This window comes from Heptranchias perlo, chromosome 37 (genome assembly GCF_035084215.1).
Source record: "Heptranchias perlo isolate sHepPer1 chromosome 37, sHepPer1.hap1, whole genome shotgun sequence".
In the NCBI taxonomy this organism is placed as follows: Eukaryota; Metazoa; Chordata; class Chondrichthyes; order Hexanchiformes; family Hexanchidae; genus Heptranchias; species Heptranchias perlo.
The window spans coordinates 9943266-9967503 of record NC_090361.1 but is presented as its reverse complement, the minus strand read 5'-3'; the positions used below and the strand labels follow the sequence as shown (position 1 = coordinate 9967503).

The 24238-nt window shown below is 42.8% G+C and overlaps 1 protein-coding gene across 4 annotated transcripts in view; it reads left to right on the top strand.

Moving 5' to 3' along the window:
- rfx1a (regulatory factor X, 1a (influences HLA class II expression)) overlaps positions 1 to 24238 on the top strand; it is a 119861-nt gene that overhangs the window by 45987 nt on the left and 49636 nt on the right. For 3 of the 4 annotated variants that reach the window (XM_067973109.1, XM_067973107.1, XM_067973106.1), the window contains exons 3-4: positions 593 to 702; positions 20738 to 20830. In XM_067973109.1, the coding sequence (XP_067829210.1) occupies positions 593 to 702; positions 20738 to 20830 (203 nt within the window). The remainder of the gene's footprint in view (positions 1 to 592; positions 703 to 20737; positions 20831 to 24238) is intronic. The other variant, XM_067973108.1, reaches the window with a different exon arrangement.

The following is a 24238-nucleotide window of genomic DNA, read 5'->3' as shown; positions in this document are numbered from 1 at the left end:
CAATGTGATTGTTGATTTTTTTTTAATAGATTGATTTCATGACTTCATGTAAATTAAAATTATGTAATATTCTTGAAATTTATAACATCACAGTAGAAGCCAGTTTCTTTAAGTTGATGCAGTTTTGCTATGTTTTATAAAGGTGGATCACACTTTGATAAATGTTATGCATTTAAAGTAAATCTCTTGCCTATTGGTATACTTTGTCCTGTTAAAACTGAGTGTAAAAAAAATGTTAAGGTCAAATTTGTACCTTTGACCTCATTGATAAAATCGTGCTGCTGCTGTCTTCAGATTAACTATTTCAGTAAATGATATCCTGGTTTGAATAAGTAAAGCTAGAAGCATGGCTAAGGTTCATACTGAGACATCATTGGGACAGTGCATTGAGAGTAGAGTGTGTAAAATAACAACAGTATAAATATGTAGAACTGAAGGTGTTTCTGTAATGTAATAAACTCCTATAATCATTATTTAAATTTTAAGTTTTCTGTCACTAATCTAAGTTGACAATTTACTTTTTAAGAGCTTTTCACAAGTAAAAACAGATATTATTAATGTGTTATTAAGAGTTGTTACCTTTTTTGTTTAGAAGCAAACATGAGACCAACAGAGACAGGATCAGATTCCAGCTCCTCGTCAGCTGGTGCGCAGTCTGGAGTGCCAACGCAGGTGGTGCAGCAGGTTCAGGCATCACAGCAGGTGAGTAAACAGTAGAGAATAGTGCAGTTGATGTTCACATAAATTAAGTTTATACATATTGTTGAATATGTTATGTAATTTATGAATCCTCCCTACTCAGCCAACAGAGTAATCAAAAAGTACATTTTTGTTTTTTTCTTTAAAGATTATTTTCTGTCCCTGTAAGGGATTTGCCACTATTTTTAGGTCATTAGTGTGGAATGTCTTTGGCTGTGGACCTTTGATGACTGCCATCAATGCTGGTAGGAGGCCCAATTCAAGCCAGAGTGAGCCATACAACTCTCACACTTTGCACCTTTATTTCATTAAAATAACAATACATCTCTGTATAAATAGATTGCATAAGCAATCTAGTATGAAATGTTTTTCTATTAAATGTTTTTTGATGGATTAACAACTTGTTCATTGTAATGTGCTCTATGACTGTTTTTTGCCTTCTTTAGTAAATCACTTTGTGTTTTATTTTTTCCACCATCCTATCTGTTCTCTGTACCATTCCCCAGCTGAAAAGATAAGCAGGAGACCAAATTGCAATTCCTGTCTGTTCAGCCTTGTAAATAGCCACTAGGAATTGCATAAGAGCAGCTAAAGGTGACTTATACTATGATGTTTCTCCTCTGTCTGTGGAGAAACACCTGGGGCCCGATATTAGGAGGGAGGCGGGTTGCCAGCGGGGGGTCGACTGGGCGCGTGGGTAACGTGCTTCCGGGTTTCCTGTTGCAGACCTGCGCAGCGGGCGCACTGTGCACCCGCATCACAGGCTGTCAGCAGGAGGAGCCCTATTTAAAGGGGCAGTCCTCCAATGCTCCTGCTGCAGCAAAGAACCATATTGTCAGCATGGAGCAGGCCAGAGGCAAAGCTGCTCCATCATTCTCTGACTCCTCACTCCAGGTGCTGCTCGATGGGTCAGGAGGAGGAGGGAAACGTTTCTCCCATCGGATGGGAGGAAGTGGCCTGCCTCTGTCACCAAGGAGGCCTGGCTTGAGGCAGCAGAGGAGGTCACCAGCAGCAGCAATGTCACCGGAACCTGGGTCCAGTGCAGGAAGTGCATTAATGACCTAACCAGGTCAGCCAAAGTGAGTATACTTACACATTCTCCCACACTCCTTCTTCCACATCACCTCCACCACCACATAATTCCTTCTGCACTGCCACCACAACGCTCTCGCATCACTCCTCACATCCACTCAACCATCATCCTCACCTTGCCTGCATGGAATCACCACCCCAGTTCCCATTCGAACCCTACCACGCAACCCAATCCTCATACAATCTCATGGCTATGTCTCACATGCACCCTCCCATGCATCTCCCGCACAGTCACCCCCACCCACACCAATGCATGCAGCGGGTCACTATGCAACCATCACTCAATCACGCCTCTCTGTGTTTTGCCTTGATAGGAGAAGAGATGCCAGAATGCCCGGGAGAGGGCAAGGACCGGAGGGGACCCGCCACACCAGATGGTCCTAACGGATGCAGAGCTGCAGGCAGTAGAAATAAGCCACACACTGGAGTGCCTGTCCGTGGCGGATGCCGAGACTGGGAGCGCACAAGTGGCTGGTGACAGAAATCTAACACTCAGCACTCATGATAGCGAATGATCTTAACATCACTTGGCATCTGCAGCACCTCAACATCTGTCCACATGCTTAATATTGCTTTCTGTTCTCTTGCAGGGCCATCTGCGACCGCCGTGGCTGCGGAGGGCGATTCCTCAGAGGATCTGCCGGCCTCTGAGGGGGCATCATCACATCTGAGCCAGCCATCCACCAGCGCAGATACACACACCTCGGTGGGTTCCCATCCTCAGTTAGTTGGGGTTGCACATGGTGAGTCACCACGCACATGTGAGCACGAGCAGACCCTGGTGGCAGGGGCAGCGTGGAGAGTCTGCGTCGGTGGGAGCACTCTTCTCCAGGCTCTGCTCAGCTGGACCCAGATGCTGAACCCTGGGGGCCAGCCATGAGAAAGAGAGTCATCGAGGGGCAGCAGCACATTGCCGACGCACTGGAACAGTTGCCACGCGCGCTCTCCACAATCGCGCAGAGGATGGAGGAGTCCAACTCCTGCATGAATGGCACAGGTACAGGAGGTTATCTCCGAGATAGTGTCACAGGGACATGAAGGCATCTCTGAGATAGTGTCGCGGGTAGGTGCGGGAATGTCTGCGGTGGAAGAAAGGCTAGCCTCCATCGAGCTTCAAGCACGGCTCAACAATGAGTCCATTCAAGCCCTGACAATGGCCGTTTGGATTCAGGGTGAACAACATTCTGCCGTCTTAAACAGGCTGACAGATACGTTACAACTGGCCTTCCAAGGCTTCGCACAAGTCCTCTAAACTGTCATCCAGCAGGGTGGAAGGAGTGATGTGGGCCTGGCCCAGGAGAGGGATGATGGCGAAAGGGGACATAGAAGTGGGGATGCCGCTCAAAGCGCTCCCACGTCTCACCCGTTGCCCCCCCTCTCAACCAGTACCCGCAATACTGCCTCCTCTCCAGGTGGCCGAGTCTGCACCTGCACAGGTGCAGTTGGAGCAGTCTTTGGAGGAGCCGTCACGGGCACTGAAATCCAGAGGGCGTCCGCACAAAGCATCTCATCGGTCAGGGCATGGACAAGAGCAACCTGCCACTACCTCTGCTGAAGCCACAGGGGTAGCACCACATGGGGTTCCCATAAACGTAAGGCTAAGGCTTTGTGAGCACAAAGGGGATGCACAAGGGTGTATGACGGAATGTCATGTTTTTCATTTAGATTTGTTTCTTTTGCCAACCACATTAAATTTTGTTATCACCACTACTGCCACGTCTTTGCAAATCTTGTCTGGTTTGTGCAATAATTCCCTTTCCTGAGGATCACCATGAAGACCCACACCTGATGCCACCCATTGGGTCACTGCAGAGTGGGTGTAGACGTATTTGCAGGGCTCTTCTGTGCAGACGACTGAGAGACGCCGGCGATGTCCCCGGTGGCACCCTGGAAGGATCCGGAGGAGAAGAAGTTGAGGGCAGTGGTGACTTTGACAGCGACAGGTAAGAAGATGGTGCTCGGGACAGCCGGGAGCAGCTGGGCATCAAGGAGGCTGCAGATGTCCACGACTACACATCGAGTGACTCTGAGCCTGCGTGTGCACTGCTCCTCAGAGAGGTCCAGAAAGCTGAGCCTCGGTCTGTGGACCCTGTGGCGAGGGTAGTGTCTTCTGCGACGCATCTCTCTCTGCAGTTGCCCTCCCTCCTGCTGTGCAGGTGGATGTGTCACAGCACTGTATTGTGGAGCTCCACGTGTCTGAGGTGGACGGCGTGGCCGGCGAGGCTGGTGATGCTGTTCGTCCTCCGATGAGGTCATGGCTGCAGCTATGGCGGTGCCCATCCGGAAGATGTACGTTTGAGGGGGTCCGCAAGGTAGGTAAATGTGTAAATGTGTTCCAAGTTGGTGAATTTTAGTGTTAGGAGGAGGGTGTTAGGAGGAGGGTGGTGCAGGCCAAACTTTGTCCAAAGTGACAGAGTGGCCTCCTGCAATAAGTGAGGGTCTCTTCCCCCACCACCTGTCAAAAGAACCTTTGCAGCTCCCACTGGCTGGTGGCTGCAACACGTCTGTTTCAACTGGGAGTGTTTCCCCCAGCACGGGAAACACGCTCTGTTGAGATGAAAATCCCACCCCTCCTAAAATATCCTCCCAATCAGGTCTGTAAACAACCTGAACTATGTAATTAATTGCTTCAAGTGGGATCCCGCCGGCTTTAATTGCCGGTGGGAGTCCCGCATGCGGGGGCTGCGCGCACATCTAAGCGCATCATTGGGAACCCAGAAGTGGGCGGGTTGGAGCCGGGCTCCCGACCTGCCCCGGGAATCCCCAATTTTAGGAGCCCCCTCCCCTGCCACGAACGCACCCGCTCGGCCATACGAAAATTGACCCCCTTGTCTCAACTCCTACTTCCCCCATCGTGGCACAGCTGAAAATGTAAAGTCACTACAAGGCATGTAGTGGATGTAAACCTCTAACCAACCACTCCAGGGTACAGCCGATTGGATCACTAATCCAAATGCTAAATAATATCTCTTACTGCATTACTTTTGATCTTTGTCCTCTGTAGTCTACTCCCTGTCTGGCTGAGAACTGATGAAACAACGGAACTAACCAAGTGTAAATGAGAGGTAGTGTTTGGATTTGAAATTCTGACCACCTAATTTAAAAATCCAGAGCTTAAATCACTTGAACTGGTGGTCTGCTTGACTTTATTTTAGTTTTGAAAGCAACCTAATTGCTAATTTGCTTTGATTTTTAACATGAAAAATAATTAAAACTGAACTATAATCACATTTTACAATATTGTTTTGGCTTCACCGAGCTGAAGCTCCTTTAAAATCAGAATGGAACTTGTCTTAATAAGGAAACCTCTTGAAAAGGAGTATTTTGCAAGGTATCATGTAATAAGCAAGCTTGTAATAAACCAATAAAGAGGGGGGAGGGATCAGGCAAAGAAAATAATAAAAGTGAAAATAGCCTAAAGATAAGATAAAGGGATGAGAGCAAAGTCCAAATCATAAGTAGTATTAAAGGTAATATAAATACTTCAGGTTCCAAAAAGAATATAGGAAATAATAACAAAATAACTGATAAAAATACAACAGGCGTGATAAAAAAAAAGTTCGATAGGTTAAGAAGTGTGAGAAAAACATCATCAGAGCAAAAGGGTAGGGTCTGCTGCCCAAATAAGAGTTATATACACAAATGCACAAAGCATAAAGAATAAAACAAATGAATTAGAAGTGCAAATCTTAAAGGGTATGATGTAGTGGCCATCACAGAGACCTGGCTACAAGCTGGTCATAACTGGGAGATAAATATTCCAGGTTATAAGGTATTTAGAAAGGACAGGGAAATTTGAAAAGGAGGAGAAGTAGCAATATTGATAGAGGACACTTTTACAGCTTTAGAAAGGGGATATCAGTAAGGATAAGCAGGCAGTAGAAATGTTCTGGGTAGAATTGAGGAATAGAAAAAGATGCAAGACTTTGGTAGGAGTTGTCCACAGACCTCCCGAAGGCAGTGATAAAGTGCTGGGATGCATAAATACAGAGATCAGAGGAGCTTGTTGCAAAAACAGAATGGTTATAATGGGAGACTTTAATTTTCATGTAAAGTGGGAGAAGCAGAACAGCTCGAGTCCCAAAGGCAGTGAATTTCTTGAGTGTATTCAACAATTTTCTGGAACACTATGTTCTTGAACCAATAAGATACCAATAGGGTACGGTAGCATAGTGGTTATGTTACTGGGCTAGTAATCCAGAGGCCTGGACTAAATCCAGAGTCATGAGTTCAAATCCCGCCACGGCAGCTGGCGAATTTAAATTCAATTAATTAAATTCAATTAATTAAAATAAAATCTGGAATTAAAATACTAGTATCAGTAATGATGGCCATGAAACTACCGGATTGTCGTAAAAACCCATCTGGTTCACTAATGTCCTTTAAGGAAGGAAGCCTGCCGCCCTTACCCGGTCTGGCCCATATGTGACTCCAGACCCACAGCAATGTGGTTGATTCTTAATTGCCCTCTGAAATGGCCAAGCAAGCCACTCAGTTGTAAAATCTCGCTACGAAAAGTCATAATAAGAATAAAACCGGACGGACCACCCGGCATCGGACCACTAGGCACCGGACACGACAACGGCAAAAAAACACCAAGCCCAGTCGACCCTCTTCACTGACATCTGGGGACTTGTGCCAAAATTGGGAGAGCTGTCCCACAGACTAGTCAAGCAACAGCCTGACATAGCCATACTCACAGAATCATATCTTTCAGCCAACGTCCCAGACTCTTCCATCACCATCCCTGGGTATGTCCTGTCCCACCGGCAGGACAGACCCACCAGAGGTGGCGGTACAGTGATATACAGTCAGGAGGGAGTGGCCCTGGGAGTCCTCAACATTGACTCTGGACCCCATGAAATCTCATGGCATCAGGTCAAACATGGGCAAGGAAACCTCCTGCTGATTACCACCTACCATCCTCCCTCAGCTGATGAATCAGTCCTCCTCCATGTTGAACACCACTTGGAGGAAGCACTGAGGGTAGCAAGGGCACAAAATGTCCTCTGGGTGGGGGACTTCAATGTCCATCACCAAGAGTGGCTCGGTAGCACCACTACTGACCGAGGTGGCCGAGTCCTGAAGGACATAGCTGCCAGACTGGGCCTGCGGCAGGTGGTGAGCGAACCAACACGAGGGAAAAACTTACTTGACCTCGTCCTCACCAATCTACCTGTCGCAAATGCATCTGTCCATGACAGTATTGGTAGGAGTGACCACCGCACAGTCCTCGTGGAGATGAAGTCCCGTCTTCGCACTGAGGACACCATCCAACGTGTTGTGTGGCACTACCACCGTGCTAAATGGGATAGATTCAGAACAGATCTAGCAGCTCAAAACTGGGTATCCATGAGGCGCTGTGGGCCATCAGCAGCAGCAGAATTGTATTCCACCACAATCTGTAACCTCATGGCCTGGCATATTCCTCACTCTACCATTACCAACAAGCCAGGGGATCAACCCTGGTTCAATGAGGAGTGTAGAAGAGCATGCCAGGAGCAGCACCAGGCGTACCTAAAAATGAGGTACCAACCTGGTGAAGCTACAACTCAGGACTACATGCATGCTAAACAGCGGAAGCAACATGCTATAGACAGAGCTAAACGATTCCACAACCAACGGATCAGATCAAAGCTCTGCAGTCCTGCCACATCCAGTCGTGAATGGTGGTGGACAATTAAACAACTAACGGGAGGAGGAGGCTCTGCAAACATCCCCATTCTCAATGATGGCGGAGTCCAGCACGTGAGTGCAAAAGACAAGGCTGAAGCGTTTGCAACCATCTTCAGCCAGAAGTGCCGAGTGGATAATCCATCTCAGCCTCCTCCCGATATCCCCACCATCACGGAAGCCAGTCTTCGGCCAATTCGATTCACTCCACGTGATATCAAGAAACGGCTGAGTGCACTGGATACAGCAAAGGCTATGGGCCCCGACAACATCCCAGCTGTAGTGCTGAAGACTTGTGCTCCAGAACTAGCTGCGCCTCTAGCCAAGCTGTTCCAGTACAGCTACAACACTGGCATCCACCCGACAATGTGGAAAATTGCCCAGGTATGTCCTGTCCACAAAAATCAGGACAAATCCAATCCGGCCTATTACCGCCCCATCAGTCTACTCTCAATCATCAGCAAAGTGATGGAAGGTGTCGTCGACAGTGCTATCAAGCGGCACTTACTCACCAATAACCTGCTCACCGATGCTCAGTTTGGGTTCCGCCAGGACCACTCGGCTCCAGACCTCATTACAGCCTTGGTCCAAACATGGACAAAAGAGCTGAATTCCAGAGGTGAGGAGAGAGTGACTGCCCTTGACATCAAGGCAGCATTTGACCGAGTGTGGCACCAAGGAGCCCTAGTAAAATTGACGTCAATGGGAATCAGGGGGAAAACTCTCCAGTGGCTGGAGTCACACCTAGCACAAAGGAAGATGGTAGTGGTTGTTGGAGGCCAATCATCTCAGCCCCAGGACATTGCTGCAGGAGTTCCTCAGGGCAGTGTCCTAGGCCCAACCATCTTCAGCTGCTTCATCAATCACCTTCCCTCCATCAAAAGGTCAAAAATGGGGATGTTCGCTGATGACTGCACAGTGTTCAGTTCCATTCGCAACCCCTCAGATAATGAAGCAGTCCGAGCCTGCATGCAGCAAGACCTGGACAACATCCAGGCTTGGGCTCATAAGTGGCAAGTAACATTCGCGCCAGATAAGTGCCAGGCAATGACCATCTCCAACAAGAGAGAGTCTAACCACCTCCCCTTGACATTCAACGGCATTACCATCGCCGAATCCCCCACCATCAACATCCTGGGGGTCACCATTGACCAGAAACTTAACTGGACCAGCCATATAAATACTGTGGCTACGAGAGCAGGTCAGAGGCTGGGTATTCTGCGGCGAGTGACTCACCTCCTGACTCCCCAAAGCCTTTCCACCATCTACAAGGCACAAGTCAGGAGTGTGATGGAATACTCTCCACTTGCCTGGATGAGTGCAGCTCCAACAACACTCAAGAAGCTCGACACCATCCAGGACAAAGCAGCCCGCTTGATTGGCACCCCATCCACCACCCTAAACATTCACTCCCTTCACCACCGGCGCACTGTGGCTGCAGTGTGCACCATCCACAGGATGCACTGCAGCAACTCGCCAAGGCTTCTTCGACAGCACCTCCCAAACCCGCGACCTCTACCACCTAGAAGGACAAGGGCAGCAGGCGCATGGGAACAACACCACCTGCACGTTCCCTTCCAAGTCACACACCATCCCGACTTGGAAATATATCGCCGTTCCTTCATTGTCGCTGGGTCAAAATCCTGGAACTCCCTTCCTAACAGCACAGTGGGAGAACCGTCACCACACGAACTGCAGCGGTTCAAGAAGGCGGCTCACCACCACCTTCTCGAGGGCAATTAGGGATGGGCAATAAATGCCGGCCTTGCCAGCGACGCTCACATCCCGTGAACGAATTTTTAAAAAAAATATACTGGATTTAGTGATGAATAGTGAGCCAAAATTAGTCAACGATCTAATGGTAAAGGAACACCTAGCTAACAGTGACCATAAAATCAAAAGCAAAATACTGCGGATGCTGAAAATCTGAAATAAAAACAGAAAATGCTGAAGAAGCTCAGCAGGTCAGGCAGCATCTGTCGAGAAAGAAACTGAGTTAATGTTTCAGGTCGACAACCTTTCCTCAGAACTGGAAGATGTTAAAAGAGTTAAAGTTTTTAAGCAAGTATTGAGCCAGGGAAAGCGGGGAGGTGGGGGGGGGGGGAGTGGAGGAAAGAACAAAAGGGAAGGTCTGTGATAGGGTGAAGGGCACGAATGATTAAATGACAAAAGGGATGATGGTGCAAGGCAAGGAGGGTGGTAATGGGACAGGTTAAGAAACAAAAGATTGATTAGGAGTAGCTGTAAATGGCAGCAGCAGAACCATTACCAGTACCAGCTGACCAAAGAAATGGGAGCAGTGGTTATGATCTGAAGTTATTGAAATCAATGTTGAGTCCGGAAGGTTGTAAAGTGCCTAAACAAAAGATGAGGTACTGTTCCTTGAGCTTACGTTGAGCTTCATTGGAACAGTGTAAGAGGCCGAGGACAGAGAGGTCAGAGAAGGAGTGGGAAGGGGAATTAAATGGCAAGTGACCGGCAGGTCAGGATCATGCTTGCGGACAGAGCAGAGGTGTTCAGCAAAGTGATCACCCAGTCTGCGTTTGGTCTCCCCAATGTAGAGGAGACCGCATTTTGTGCAGCGGATACAGTATACTAAATTGAAAGAAGTACAAGTAAACCGCTGTTTCACCTGGAAGGAGTGTTTGGGGCCCTGAACGGTGTGAAGGAAGGAAGTGAAGGGGCAGGTGTTGCATCTCCTGCGCTCACATGGGAAGGTGCCATGGGGAGGAGAGCAGGTTTTGGGGGTGATGGAAAAGTGGATGAGGGTGTTGCGGAGGGAGCGGTCCCTTCGGAATGCTGAAAGGGCAATTAGGGATGGGCAATAAATGCCGGCCTCACCAGCGACGCCCACATCCCATGAATGAATTTTAAAAATATATGTTTGGTGGTGGGATCGCGCTGGAGGTGACGGAAATGGCGGAGGATGATACGTTGAATGTGGAGTCTGGTGGGGTGGAAGATGAGGACAAGGGGGACTCTATCATGGTTCTGGAAGGGAAGGGAAGGGGTGAGGGCAGAAGTGTGGGAAATAGGACGGACACAGTCGAGGGCCCTGTCAACTACAGTGGAGGGAAATCCTCGGTTGAGGAAAAAGGAAGACATATCAGAAGCACTGGTGCAGAAGGTGATATCGTGAGAACGGATGCGACGGAGACGGAGAAACTGAGAGAAGGAAGAGTCCTTACGGGAAGCGGGGTGGGAGGAAGTGTAATCAAGGTAGTGGTGGGAGTTGGTGGGCTTATAATGGATAGCGGACCATAAGTAGATATAATAGATAGTGGATATAATAGATAGTGGACCATAAAATGATTGAATACGATATTAGGTTTGAGAGGGAGAAGGGTGAGTCATGAACCAAGGCTTTAAGTTTAGGTAAGGCTTGTGTAATTAAACAAACCTGGCGAACAAAAGAAGTGAGAGATAGTATAAAACTAAACAAAAGAGCTTATGCAAATGCAAAGAACAGTGCAGAGATATAAAGGACAGCAAAGGGATACAAAGAAAGTAGTTAGAGCTGCAAAAAGGGAATGCAAGAAAAAGCTTGGGGGGATATCAAGGACAACACTAACGATTTTTACAAGTATATTAAGAGAAAGAGGGTGGCTAAGAGTAATGTGGGCCCCTTATAAACAGACGCAGGTAATATTGTAATTGAAAATCAGGAAATAGCAGACTTGCTTTGTATTGGACTTCATAATAGAGAAAGAGGATAAAGTACCAGAGGTACGAAGAAAACTAAAACTAAATCAAGTTTAAAGAGCACGCCATTATTAGTGCGTAAATAACCCAGAAATTTGTGGACAGGAAGAGATACGGCGTGAGTTGTGAATCGCCACAAATTGCTGGTCGATTTGTGCTGCTTCGCCGTTAGCATCGCGAAAAGGGAAAGTCTCCGACAACGTCCCCATGGGTTTCAAGAAATTGCTGCATTTGCGCTGTTAAAGTGAATTAAACTCACCGCAGAAAGTTAAGGCTGATACTTAACAATGTAAGGACTCTTTTAATGATGAGATTTATGTTCCTGCAATGCTACTCAACCTCTCTTGCCCAGAAAGGAATCAATTGAAATGGGGGAGGAGGGGATCTCATTCCTGCAGACAGTAAATAGTTCCTAGAGGTTTTTAAATTTTAAAATTTTAATTTTTTTTCCTACTTTTTTTTTTCCTCTCTCAATCCAATCTTTCTTTCCCTCTATTTATTTCTCTTTCTGTATCGAATTTTATTCTAATTCACCCTATTTCCTTCTCCGTTGTTTCTGATTCTTTCTCTATCCTTGTATCTCATTGGTTAAGGAGATAGACTGTTGTTCCCATCATTCACCAAGGTCCCCAGATGCCCTGTTTCCCTCACTGTGCTGTTATCAGTTCGTACTTCTGGCAATTTGCAGCGCAAAATTTTTTCGAGCTGAAGGGAGAAAAATCTAACCAACGGGGCATGCCACGAGATGCCCCGCTCCAGCAAAATCTGGGTCTTTATTTAAGCAAGGTCTTCTGGTACTGTACTTTCTTAATTTTGCACGTTAAAAAACAGAAGTTGCTTTACACAGAAAAAGTATTTTACACTTTAGTGAGAATATGTTGACTTTCAGATTGCTTTAAGGCTGACTCTGTTTGAAAAGTTCAGTTTCCTGTGGGCTTGCACTTGGATTGTAAGTTGCAAGTCAGAATTATATCAGCCACAAACACTTTGTCCTATTCATAACCTTTTCACTGAGACCTGTTTCAAGGCACGTTCCTGCTGAATCAAATGGAAAAGCCAAGTATCAAATTGAGGAAAAAAAACCTCCTTTATTAGGATTAACCCTTTAAGTACAGTAATGTTTTTCCACGGATGGTAGTGTGTATGAAAGAGTAAGAGGAAAGTTGAATGGGAACATGGTTCCAAGCACCAAGGAATTGCTGAACCTTCACACAAATATAAGGTCTCAGTATGGTATTACATCTTAGTGAAATGAAAAACTGCAAAACCCACTCACATGAAATAGTGCAGTTATCTCAAAGTTTTGTACATAAAATATGTGGTGTGTCCTTCTGCACTCCAATATTGAACAAAAAATGTTTGGAAAGAAAACATTTATCTGCTACAAGAAAATTTTGAGGAAGAAAATTGTTTTTTTTCTGTAGTTCTACATGATAATTTTTAGTAGTTGCAATTCTGTGAAATGAATATTCGAGCAGTATTATATGGAGAAATTGTGTGGATTTGCAAAGCCCTTCTGGGGAGGGCTGAGATGGTTGCAGTTTCTTTTATGGAATAGTCTTTTCAGCATGTGTTTATATTTTAAAAATACATAAGCAGACCAAGATTTTGATATGTCGGAAACACCTGTGGCTGACACTCAGATTCTGCTGCCACAGGTATGACGAGTGGCATCATATTTCAGCCTGGCAACTTTAGAGGACATCCATCTTATGGAAAATGATGGATGTCCTCTCCAGGAGGAAACTGAGGCATCAACCGTCTTACCTTGTAGCAAACTGTACATCTATAGGATGAACATGGAGCATGTCTCTTTTGTCAAATGTTTGTAAAGGGAATATAGAACAATTTGATCAGTTTCAATCCAGAGTAGATAAAATTAGCCCTGATTAGAGTGTAGATAAGTTTGTAAGTAATATTTTACAGACAAATATTTTAATACCTTATTGAGATATGCTGCTCTGTTTTACTAATATGAACATCATAAGTCAAGAATAGCAAAAGCAGGTGTAACAGTAACATTTGTCTCCAGGTTATATAGATAAAGAGCATTAAAGTCAGTTTTGATTGGCAAAACCCATGTTTTTTGGGTGTTTTCCAAGCTCTATTTTAGTGTCATAAAATCGAGATAAAATCAAGGGACAAATAGGAACCAAAAGACCCAAATAAATTTGGAGAAATTCAGTAAAAATCATTATTTATTTGGAACATCACTAAAACTCAAGAAAACAAAGAAGGGAGTTAAAAAAAAAAACAGGCACAGTTAAGATGAATGACAATCCCCAATTATTTGCACAGTTCATAGATACCACTTTTATGAGCTCAATAGCCAAGCTTTGCTCACCTGGAATCTTGGATATAACCAAGTCTGCAAATATTCTGTAGGAAAAAGCTGAGCCAGAATGGTCAACTCGGGATGTGAGAAGCAGCATTTCTCATATAACTAACGTTTGCTACTTCCCATCTCTCCAAAAACAGCATCCATTCTATCCATACTCTTTAGCTTCATAGTTAAATTATTCACTTGTGTGAATAAACACATTGTAGCTAAATTCTTCAGCTGCCTCTGCCCCATTGTTAAAGTGGCCATTACTGTGCGCACAATTGAATTATCATTTTGAGTGAAGAGTCTGATGAGGTGGCTCCTGTATCAGTAACTAAATCTATGTGTGGGTACAAAATTAAAATAAGGCCAATATACTGACCTTTATATAAAAAAAACATGCAATTTTCCTCCCATTGGCATTATAATTGGTGAATACAGTGAATTTGGACCATTTGGGAATAAATAGAATCCAATTTTAGACTGTGCTAATGCACATACAGCTTTAAATTCCAACCCCCCCCCCACCCCCACACACACACACACACACGCACACAATTTAAACTACAATTTAACATCTTGCAGCAACTTAAAGAAACTGTTTGGATAATGTTCAGGAAAATATAGATCCTTTTATGCAATTGAGCTCAGAAATGTGTGTGCATTACAAGCATGGCATCACTGCAACGTGTACAGCATGCTTCAATATGGAAGAGCAGTAGGCTTGTTCATTGCAGTTATGAAATATTCTTGCTAGAAAATGGCTGATTTAAACTTGACATTAATTCTGAAATCTCTAAATTTGTACAGACTATATGTGGGAAATTTAACTGGTGTAATCTGGAAGCTTTACTGTGGTTAAGGTTGAAATGAATCATTGATGTATTATATCTAACTCATGCCTGGAAATGCATACCACTGGAAAAATGTTCCATTTTAAGGGCTTGACCTCCCTCAACTTGATGGACCACAGTCTATATAAAAAAATAGATAGTGATAAATCCAGTACTGCAAAACGTAAAAGGAGCCAACATGAAGGGGGTGATTTTAGGAGGCAAATGCGGGTCCGTTGGGGGCGGGGGGGGCTCTGAAAATCACGCAAATCCCAACCCGCTGGCATCAGAGTTTCCCAGGGACCCACCTGTATATGCACGGGTGACTCGAAACTGGAAGTCCCACTGGCAATTAAAGCCAGCGAGATGACAGTTAAAGAGTCAAATGTACCTCATTGAGGTACTTAAGGCACTTAAGTCGTTAGAAAGATTTTTTAACTTACTTGGGCGGCTTGCCCACCGCTTCTGATTCACGCCTGGTGAAACCAGGCATGAAGGGTCGGATCAGGGAGAAAGAAACTAAATAAATTAAATAAAAAAACATGCAATGAAGTGAAAACACTAAATGCACCTACCTTTGAAACCTGCTCCGATGTCCGATGTCTCCCACTCCGATGTCACCCTCTTCGTCCTCCCAATCTCCCCCTCCTGATCTCCCCCTTCCGATCTCTCTTCCCCCAATCCCCCGATCTCCCCTCCCCCCCGATCTTCCCCTCTCCTCCCCCCCCCCCTCCCCCAACCTGGTCTTCCTGATGATGTCTGGCTCTCTCGCTTTCCCGCCCCCGCCCCCCGACCCTCGCGTTGCAGCTCCTAATGGCAGCCAGCCTGTCAATCAGGCTGGCTGCCGGGCGCAAAACACGGAGAGGACGTTAACCACAACAATCAATGTGCGATCGCGTCGGAAACGGTAAGTTTGGTTCATGCGGGTTTGCCACGCGCCCAATTGCCCCCCCCCGCTGCCAACCCGCCTCCCAGGTAATATCGGGGCCGAAGAGTCTGAACTCATTTCTACCCACATACTTATTTCTGGTATAATGAGTCATTTCTGTATGTGATGCTAGAAATGTGTCATATATGGTAGCAAAGATTTAGACTGTTGTAGTCTGAAGATAAAGATTACAACTTTTCAGACGTAGATTGTTAACAGCGAAACCCCATGCAGGCTAATAACAAGGGACTCAGCCTGTCTCTGGTGTGCACAATAGGAATAAAAAACACAGTGATACACTGATATATTAAGAATAATATGCCCTACAGGATGTGGGGCTTGGTAGTTGGACTGTGGAAAATGTGTTTGAACTTACTCTGTTGATAACATCCCTTTAATGAATCAGCCTTATTTCTAGATAAGGCACGTCTGACCACATAAAATGAGAAATGGAATCCATTCAACATCTATGAAATGCCATGGCCAAAAATAATGTTTTATTTTAACGCTTTTATTTCCAATGTTGGATTTGGTTTCTTTTAAAATAAGACTTCTTTTGCAATTTTCCAATGTGTAAAATTAATAAAACACGCCAGCAGAACTGCAAGAATTCTTGTCTGCAAGTATCTTCAAAAGTTTGGAGCTAGGTACAGGTTTAGGCAAGAAATTATCACGTACCTTCGGTGTTTGCGACAGTTGTGCTGTCATTTATGATGATTAAAATGTTTACTTCATAGCTTTTGGGAGTTGGTTGAGTTCATCAGTTTGGAATGAGTTTCAGAAAATCTCGACCAACCACTTTTCTTTGTTGGGGGTCCACTACAAATATTAACACACTCAAAGAGATGAGGGAAGATTTAAAATAAAGAACATAAGAACATAAGAACATAAGAAATTGGAGCAGGAGTAGGCCAATCGGCCCCTCGAGCCTGCTCCGCCATTCAATAAGATCATGGCTGATCTGATCCCAACCACAAATCTAAAGAACACAAGAAGTCGGAGCAGGACCCGGCCACATAGCCCCTGGGCCCTCTCCGCCACCCACAGGGCATTTACCGATCCGAACTCAGCTTCATGTCCAATTTCCTGCCCGCTCCCCATAACCCCTAATTCCCTTTACTTCTAGGAAACTGTCTATTTCTGTTTTAAATTTATCTAATGATGTAGCTTCCACAGCTTCCTGGGGCAGCAAATTCCAAAAGTAGAACACAAATCGCCCTGAGATTAAGAGTCTCATGCTCTACCGACTGAGCTAGCCGGGCCGACTAAGGGATTGGAGGAGGATATTTTTTACACTTCAGTAGATGACAGATGGAACACCTTTAAAAGAATAATGCTGGACATGTAAGACAAGTCCATATCTAAGATCAGCAAGTTCAGAATAAACATGTATGACCCTAAATGAATTAATAAATTAAAAATGAATGAATGAAGAAAAGTGACCTATATATATCCTGCAGGGAGAAAGAATGGGCTCACTGAGATAAATATAAGATCATGCAAAAACAAGTGAAAAAGGTGATCAGAGAGACAAAGAGAGGCCTAAAAAAAGTGTGGTAGCAGAGGCAACATATTATAGTTAAAAATTCTTTAAATACTGCAATAGCAAGAGAAGAGGTAAGAATATTAAAATATGGAAATATCCTTGAAACTGAGAATGAGCACAAGATAGTAAATATTCTGAATGATTACTTCCTTCAAGTATTCATAAGGGCAGACATGAATAACATGTCCCCCCACCCCCAAAAAGAGTACAGTGGCATAATTCATCACTGAGATAAAAGAGATGGAAGTTCTAGACAAGCTGAAAGGACTTAAAACAAAGTAATCCCCAGATACAACAACAACAATTGTATTTCTATAGCGCCTTTAAAGTAGTAAAACATCCCAAGACACTTCACGGGAGCGTTATAAAACAAAATTTGACACCGCGCCACATAAGGAGATATTTTGACAGGTAACCAAAAGCTTGGTCAAACGGGTAGCTTTTAAGGAGCTTCTTAAAGGAGAAGAGAGAGGTAGAGAGATTTAGGGAGGCAGTTCCAGAGTTTAGTGCCAAGGCAGCTGAAGGCATGGCTGCCAGTAGTGGAGTGTTGATAACCGGGGATACACAAGAGGCTAGATTGGAGGATCGCAGAGACATTGGATGGTTGTAGGGCTGGAGGAGGTTACAGAGGTAAGGAGGGGTGGGGCCATGAAAGGATTTGAAAACAAGGATGAGAATTTTAAAATCGAGGTGTTGCTGGACCAAGAGCTAATGTACGTCAGCGAGCACAGCGATGATGGGTGAATGGAATTTGGTGCAGGTTAGGATAGGTGGTATTTAGCCCAGAGTGTTGAGAGAGACCAGCAAAGAGATTTGTGAGGCACCGTCAATCATTGTGAGGGAGTCAGTGGACACTGGGATGGTACCAGTAGTTTGGAAACAGACTAACCTGGTGCCCATATTCAAAAAGTGTGACAAAACAGACAGTCAACTACAGATCCATTAGACTTAGTTCAATTTCATGTAAAATAATAGAATTCGTTATCAGGAGTAAACTTGAGGATAATCTGTACAAAAACAACCTCGTAAATATCTGTATACGGGCAAAATCCTGTTTGACCAACCTCATTGATCTCTTTGAGGAAGTAACAATCCAAGTGGTAAACCCTATGACGCTGACTACTTTGACTTAAAAAAAGACATTTGATAAAGTTCCAGTCAGAAGGTTGTGAATTAAGCTCAAAGCTGTGGGAATCAGGGCAAAACTTGGGTATGAGTAAGAAATTGGCTAACAGCTGGAATAAAATGGGTACCAGTTTGAGGGATGATGTTAGGGATGGAGGGGATGTACTGAGTGTGGTGCTTTAGGGTTCAAGGATCACTGCTGTTTCTAATTTACATCAATGACTTGGATTCAGAAAATCAATGCAAATTGGTCAAATTTGCAGATGATATCAAACTCGGAGGGTCGGTAGTATTGAATGAAGCAGCCCAAAAATTACAGAATGAGTTAAACACAATATTTGAGTGGGCCAAAGAATTGCAGGTGAAATTTAATGTAGACAACTGCACACAGGTGGGAAAAATGGGCAACACAAGTACTCTGAATGGCTACGGATGAGATTGAAATATAGAGTTAATAACTCTTACTTTATTCAAGAAGGAGATAGATATATTTTTTAATGCTAAAGGGATCAAGGGATTTGGTGAAAAAGCGGGAACAGGGTACTGAGTTAGACGATCAGCCATGATCATTTTGAATGGCGAAGCAGGGCCGAATGGCCTACTCTTGCTCCTATTTTCTATGTTTCTATGTTACTTTACAGAAATAAATTACTGTAAATCAAAGTGACAGGTGTTTTGTTTCAAAAGTTTCAATGCAATTTGACACTGTTAGCATTAAGAAATGTAAATCAACCAGTCAAGAACTACCTGTAATAACTCTTTTTCATGCTTTCATACATCCTGACAACTAGCAACGGCTGACTATTCAAAATTGCCCTGAGTATAAGCTTATGACATATCAGAACAAGTAACTGAACTGAAACTGAAAGTGGAGGCTTATAACTGATGCTGGAGGCATATCCAACAAATTTTCATTTGTATTGAAGAGAAAAAAAATATAAGTACAAGAAAGCTGAAGACATAAGATTTATTTTCTAGGGGGGCCAGGTGGGTGCATGTCCTTCCAGAAAAAAAACATTTTTGCCACTTTATTTAGTACATTTTTCAGTATTTTGGAATTTACAATGCACATTGCACGTTTTCATCTAAGGGGGAAGGGACATTTGTTCAACTTCATTGAAAACTGCTCTCTATTTGCCATTTGGAATGAATTATTTTTCTTCATATTTGAAAATTCCTTTCCCCCAGTAGCAGTAGATGATCAGCTTTGAAGTCAATGGAAATAAACCGGGAGAGATGTAAAACAGGCTGCCAATTTGCTTTTACACTATCGCACAAAATGTCCCCCTTGGGCACAGAGCCCCCACATTATTTGCAGTAGCTGACAAGTCATCTGAAAAATGTAATTCATATTTTTACAAAACTAACACTTATAACTTAATTCTAAGTGTTTAATTATTTGGCCACATTTTCCACGTTAGCAATGACTGACAATTCAGCTTTAACTCTTCATTTGACTGTGTGATTTACTGCTGAGAGACCAGTCAGGTTCAGGGCCATAATGGGGCTGGATTGGTTCTGTGTCAACAGCGGGGCTCAGATCCGGGCTGATGGCCGTGATTGGGCTAATAAGGAAGATAACCTTCCCGCAACACCACAGCTGCATCCAGCAAGTGATTCAATTTCATCTTTTACATTACTAACTCACAGGGCTCAATATGAGTACATAGCTTATCTTTGTTGGCTCTACCAGAGCAATTTTCAAGGATTCTATGTAGTTCAGCCTTTAACAAGATCCTAACTATCCTCAGGAAGCAAAGTTTTTATGGTGATCATTTCCATTAACACATTTCAGCACCAGAGTAAAGCTGGACTAGAGTAAAAATGTAAGAGAAGTCCATTAGTGCTTTCTAATGGCGTTGCTCACCATTTTATTTATTTTTCTGTTAAACAGCATGGGGAGGATAGTATAGCCCTAAATGTTATTTGTATAAACCAAGTGCTCCTAGTGCTGTTACTGCAAAGTTATAGATAAATCTTTATTAAAAAATAAAATTACAATCAAAAATAAAGCTTTTTATTTATTGGCCATCCAAAATTTGGTTTGGCTTCTGTGGTTAGCAGCTCAAAATTTAGATGACTTCCTGAAATTTTGTTCTGCCAAGCAAACAATTTTAGTTAGTAGCTGATTACTCAATGAAATACTAGCTCTTTGAGGACTGCAGTAACCTTTCTGCACCAAAAGCAAACCTGTCTCTTGGTGACTGCGCAGAGCACCACTGAGTGTGGCTTTGCAGTTTACTTCTTAGCTCTTCTTACCAAATAAGAATGCTTGGTGATGAGTTTCTGTGATTGGAATAAAAGTGGGGATATTGGGAAGGAAAATGTAAGACCACCAGCTCATAAATCAGCAGACGGGACAAAACTGGCCTATATTAGATATCTTATAGACATTGTTGAATCAGAATACTCACCAATTTGCTTAAAGGAGTAGTGTGCCTCAATAGAACTCATAGTGGTAGAATATCTAAATTGTGATCCTACTGGCAATAATCTGCCAAATTAAGTTATGTTTTTGTGTATTAAACTGCATCACATTGCACCATTTTTAGAATATATTGTAAGCATACATCTGTCATTCATCACCCTGAGTGCAACAGTGATTAATTTGATTCTTAACAGTTTGCATACCTCAGAGGGTTAATAAGGTGTTGCTGTTTTTTCAATGACAGAAGGCAATTGTTTGTGTTGAATGGGAAGTTCAGACTTGGGTTGGGTATAAATGTTGACTGAAATTCCCAACACCACATTGTAATTGTTTCAAAGTGCTTTTTTAAGTTGGATTCTCTATAATGTATTACTTTTCTCCTGAGCAGAGGCTTCTAGTACAGAATGCTGTGCAGTCGAAAGTGGACCAGTTCCCGCAGCTCCAGCTGCCGGGAGTCCAGCAGGTAGCAGTAATGCATCAGGTAACAGTTTTAGCAATGTTACTTAGTCTATGGATAGGGATGCCACAAATTCTGATAGTAATTTTATTGAAAAATAATCTTGATCTATGGCTAATACTGATACAGTGAAATATCACAATGTTAGTGAATGATTTCAGAATGATCTTATTAAACCATTTTGTGTCAAATTTATCATGGTTACTATTACAATTATCCTGATATTACTGTCATTACGATGAAAGGAGCAGAATAATTGGTATGGTTCTTGTGCAATTTGCAATCCATTCCAATATTATGCCAATCCTAATTGGATATCTTTGTACATTACAGAACTATGAATGTAGCTTTATGGAGGACATGAATTGGGGAACTGTTGAATACCATAGGTTTTCCTCAAGTGATTAACTTTGTTATCCGTGAATTGGCTGTCTCATTAAATTATATTTAGTGGTTCCCTGATGCATTTCTTCATAGCATTAAACCATCAGCAAATTGTCATTGTTGACATTAGGTCATCGTTCACTATGTAGGCTTACGTGTGAACAATGGCCATTTGAATGACGCACTGGAGGTGCCTGGCACTTATAGAACCGCATCCATCAAGGAATTGATGCCTTCTGGAGAGGAGGAAAAGGGGGAGAAAATTGGCAGAAAATGGAGGAAGAAATTTTTTAATTAATTTTTGTATGGGATGTTGCTTCCATTGAGGTGGAGTAATACTATTGGCGGAATCTGAGTAGTGTCTGACCAATGCAGTGGAATGTTGCCCAGTTTCAAGTATACCAGAGTCTTCACACATTCAACTAGTCTGGGAATCACTCTATTATATATATTTTTTTCTTAAAGTGGTCAATGCAATGATCCACTTCAGTGTAATTTACATCATTGTGTCATGTGCTGACCCAACCTTTTTGTTTGCCAAATTTTTGCATGAGCATGCTGTTCCTTAGCAATTCTTTCAGAAATACATAGATACTCACCTCACTCTGGTGGTCTCAAAATCCAATGCACAGGAAATATTTGAATCCACAAGTCACTGTTAATTTCTTAGTGGATTTGTGATGCGACAGTTAAGACATACATTTGACATAATTTTAATGGGAAAAGGTCTCCCTAGCTCTCATTTAATTACCAAGCGGGTAGAAACTTTGTCATCCATAGGAAAAATTTAACATTCAGAAAATCTTGCGTTGTATTGGTTGCTCCAGTTGACTGTTTTCTAGTCTCTGATATATGCTAGCAAACACGTGAAAATATAATTGTAAGAACTTTACATTTATTCTAGCAATAGTGAGTATGGATTTTAATTTCCAGTAAAAAGGCAACAAATTACTCAGGTTAGGGATGACAAATGGTATACTCACTGAGGTAAGAACAGCAATAATTCTATAATGTTGGAACAGAGCTCATATAGGGATTAACTGTTTAAAAATTAACAGGAGAGAAGGCATTTTAAATAATAGGTGAATATTATGGAATAATAAAAATTTAACAGAGCAGTAAGTAATAATGCTGCCTGCTGGTAATGGCTACATGCTGTGAGGAATTTTCAAGTAATGGATATTGCATGCAATGAGAACAAAGAGTTGAAATACAATGAAGACCTTAGACTCAATTTGCAATGCTAAATCTATATACTGTAATGATAAATGCAACACTACAAACTGTAGGTCGGCTGGTACAGTACTGATATTAACTACCAGCAGGAATGATACCTACTCAATGTGCTTGTCTTGCTGTAGATTTGCATTATGTTGATTCCAGAGTTAACGCCGTGCTCCAGAATCCAATGCACATCAGATGTACGTCATTGTTGTCATTTATACCTACCAGTGCAAAGTCCGCTTCATCTGACGCGATGTCAGATAAGTTTAACTTATGTGGTCAGTTTATACTGGATGCCCTGGCTTTTTCCAGCAGTGCACTACAGTTCAAGTACCCACACCTATGTAACATAATGACATTCAGTTTGGATTGCCGGTACACGTGTAGTGATGTTGTAAGTTTGAAAGGAAGCTAGTGTCCCTCTGTGTTTGGCCAGTATAATTTGACCAGCACAACCAAAACACAGTGGAAAATGTTACAACCATCAGGAATTTGCACTACAGGGTACGTAAAATGGCAACACAGGCTTTTTGATATATATATATAGAAGATGCATACTGGAGACCAGTGGTACACAGAAAATAAATTGCAAAGAGCCAAAAGCTACATTATGAATTATGTGAACCACAGTATGAGTAATTTCCCACCACCCCCCACCCCCTTCCCCATAAATTACCATTTTCTGATTCTGTTTATAAGATTAAGATTATTAAATAATTTTGAGTGACATTTTTTTTTTGCTACTTCGCCATTTTAAGATTCATTTACCATTAATGTGGAGTGATACTTAGGGCAAAGTCACGCGATGCACATTTTTGATATTTGGTAGATTGTGATATGTTCATCTAAGTGTGAAATATATTATTTTATAGAATTTATTTTTCCAGTTAAAAAAATTAGTTTTTTCCTTGTTTTTTTTAAAGTTGTTTGTAACAAAATTTTTTATTATTTGGTTAATGTTGATTCAGAATTGACGATCCTCTTTTGTGGGTTTGTGTACGTGTATTTGAATTGATCACTTTGTTGGTTGTTCATATCCAATGTTCTGTCATTGTTACACAATTAAAAGTCACCATCTATTTGGATCATTGTTTTATGTTGGCACATGTTCAGCGGCACTTTGGTAATGTATTGAAGTCAGACAATTTAGAAAGTACAACTGAAATCCTTTGGCCGTGCTTTATGAATTAGTAATCTGTAGGTTTGGTCTGCAGTAAATTGTAAAATACTTCTGGTGTCATTCAGTTCAGTCATTTCATTTTTATATGGAGCACTTGAAGACTAAGTGGTTTATTATCTTTTACAGTTTTATATTCGAAAGTTGTAATTGCTTTCATTAGGTCGTTATTTTTGCACAGAGTCGTACGCTATCTTCTCCTAGTATTGTTCAGGTTTAGGGTTTTCAAAACCATTGTTTTTTATGATTGTGTGACCAAGTAAGTTTCCTATGCCATTAATGGGTTTGTAAGTTTAATTTCTGTTGAAAATAGTTGGTTGCTGAAATGTCTTTTAGGCCTGTGCTTTTCCATGTTCTCATTTGTTTGGTTGTTTATTCCAAGTGTTCTTTCAGCTCTCTGGAAAGTTATGTTCTCCATTTGAGGTTCTTCTTCTTGATGCCTTGCATGTCAAAGTATACCATAGTATTTATTTACTTATAAGTCATAGCTTCATAGAATTTAACAACACGGAAGAAGGCCATTCATCCCATTGCGCTTGTGCCGGCCCTCTGAATGAGCTATCCACTGAGTCCCATTCCCCTGCCTTTTCTCCATACCCTTTCAAATCTTTTTTTAAAAATTCATCCCCTTCCCTTTTGTAGGATAT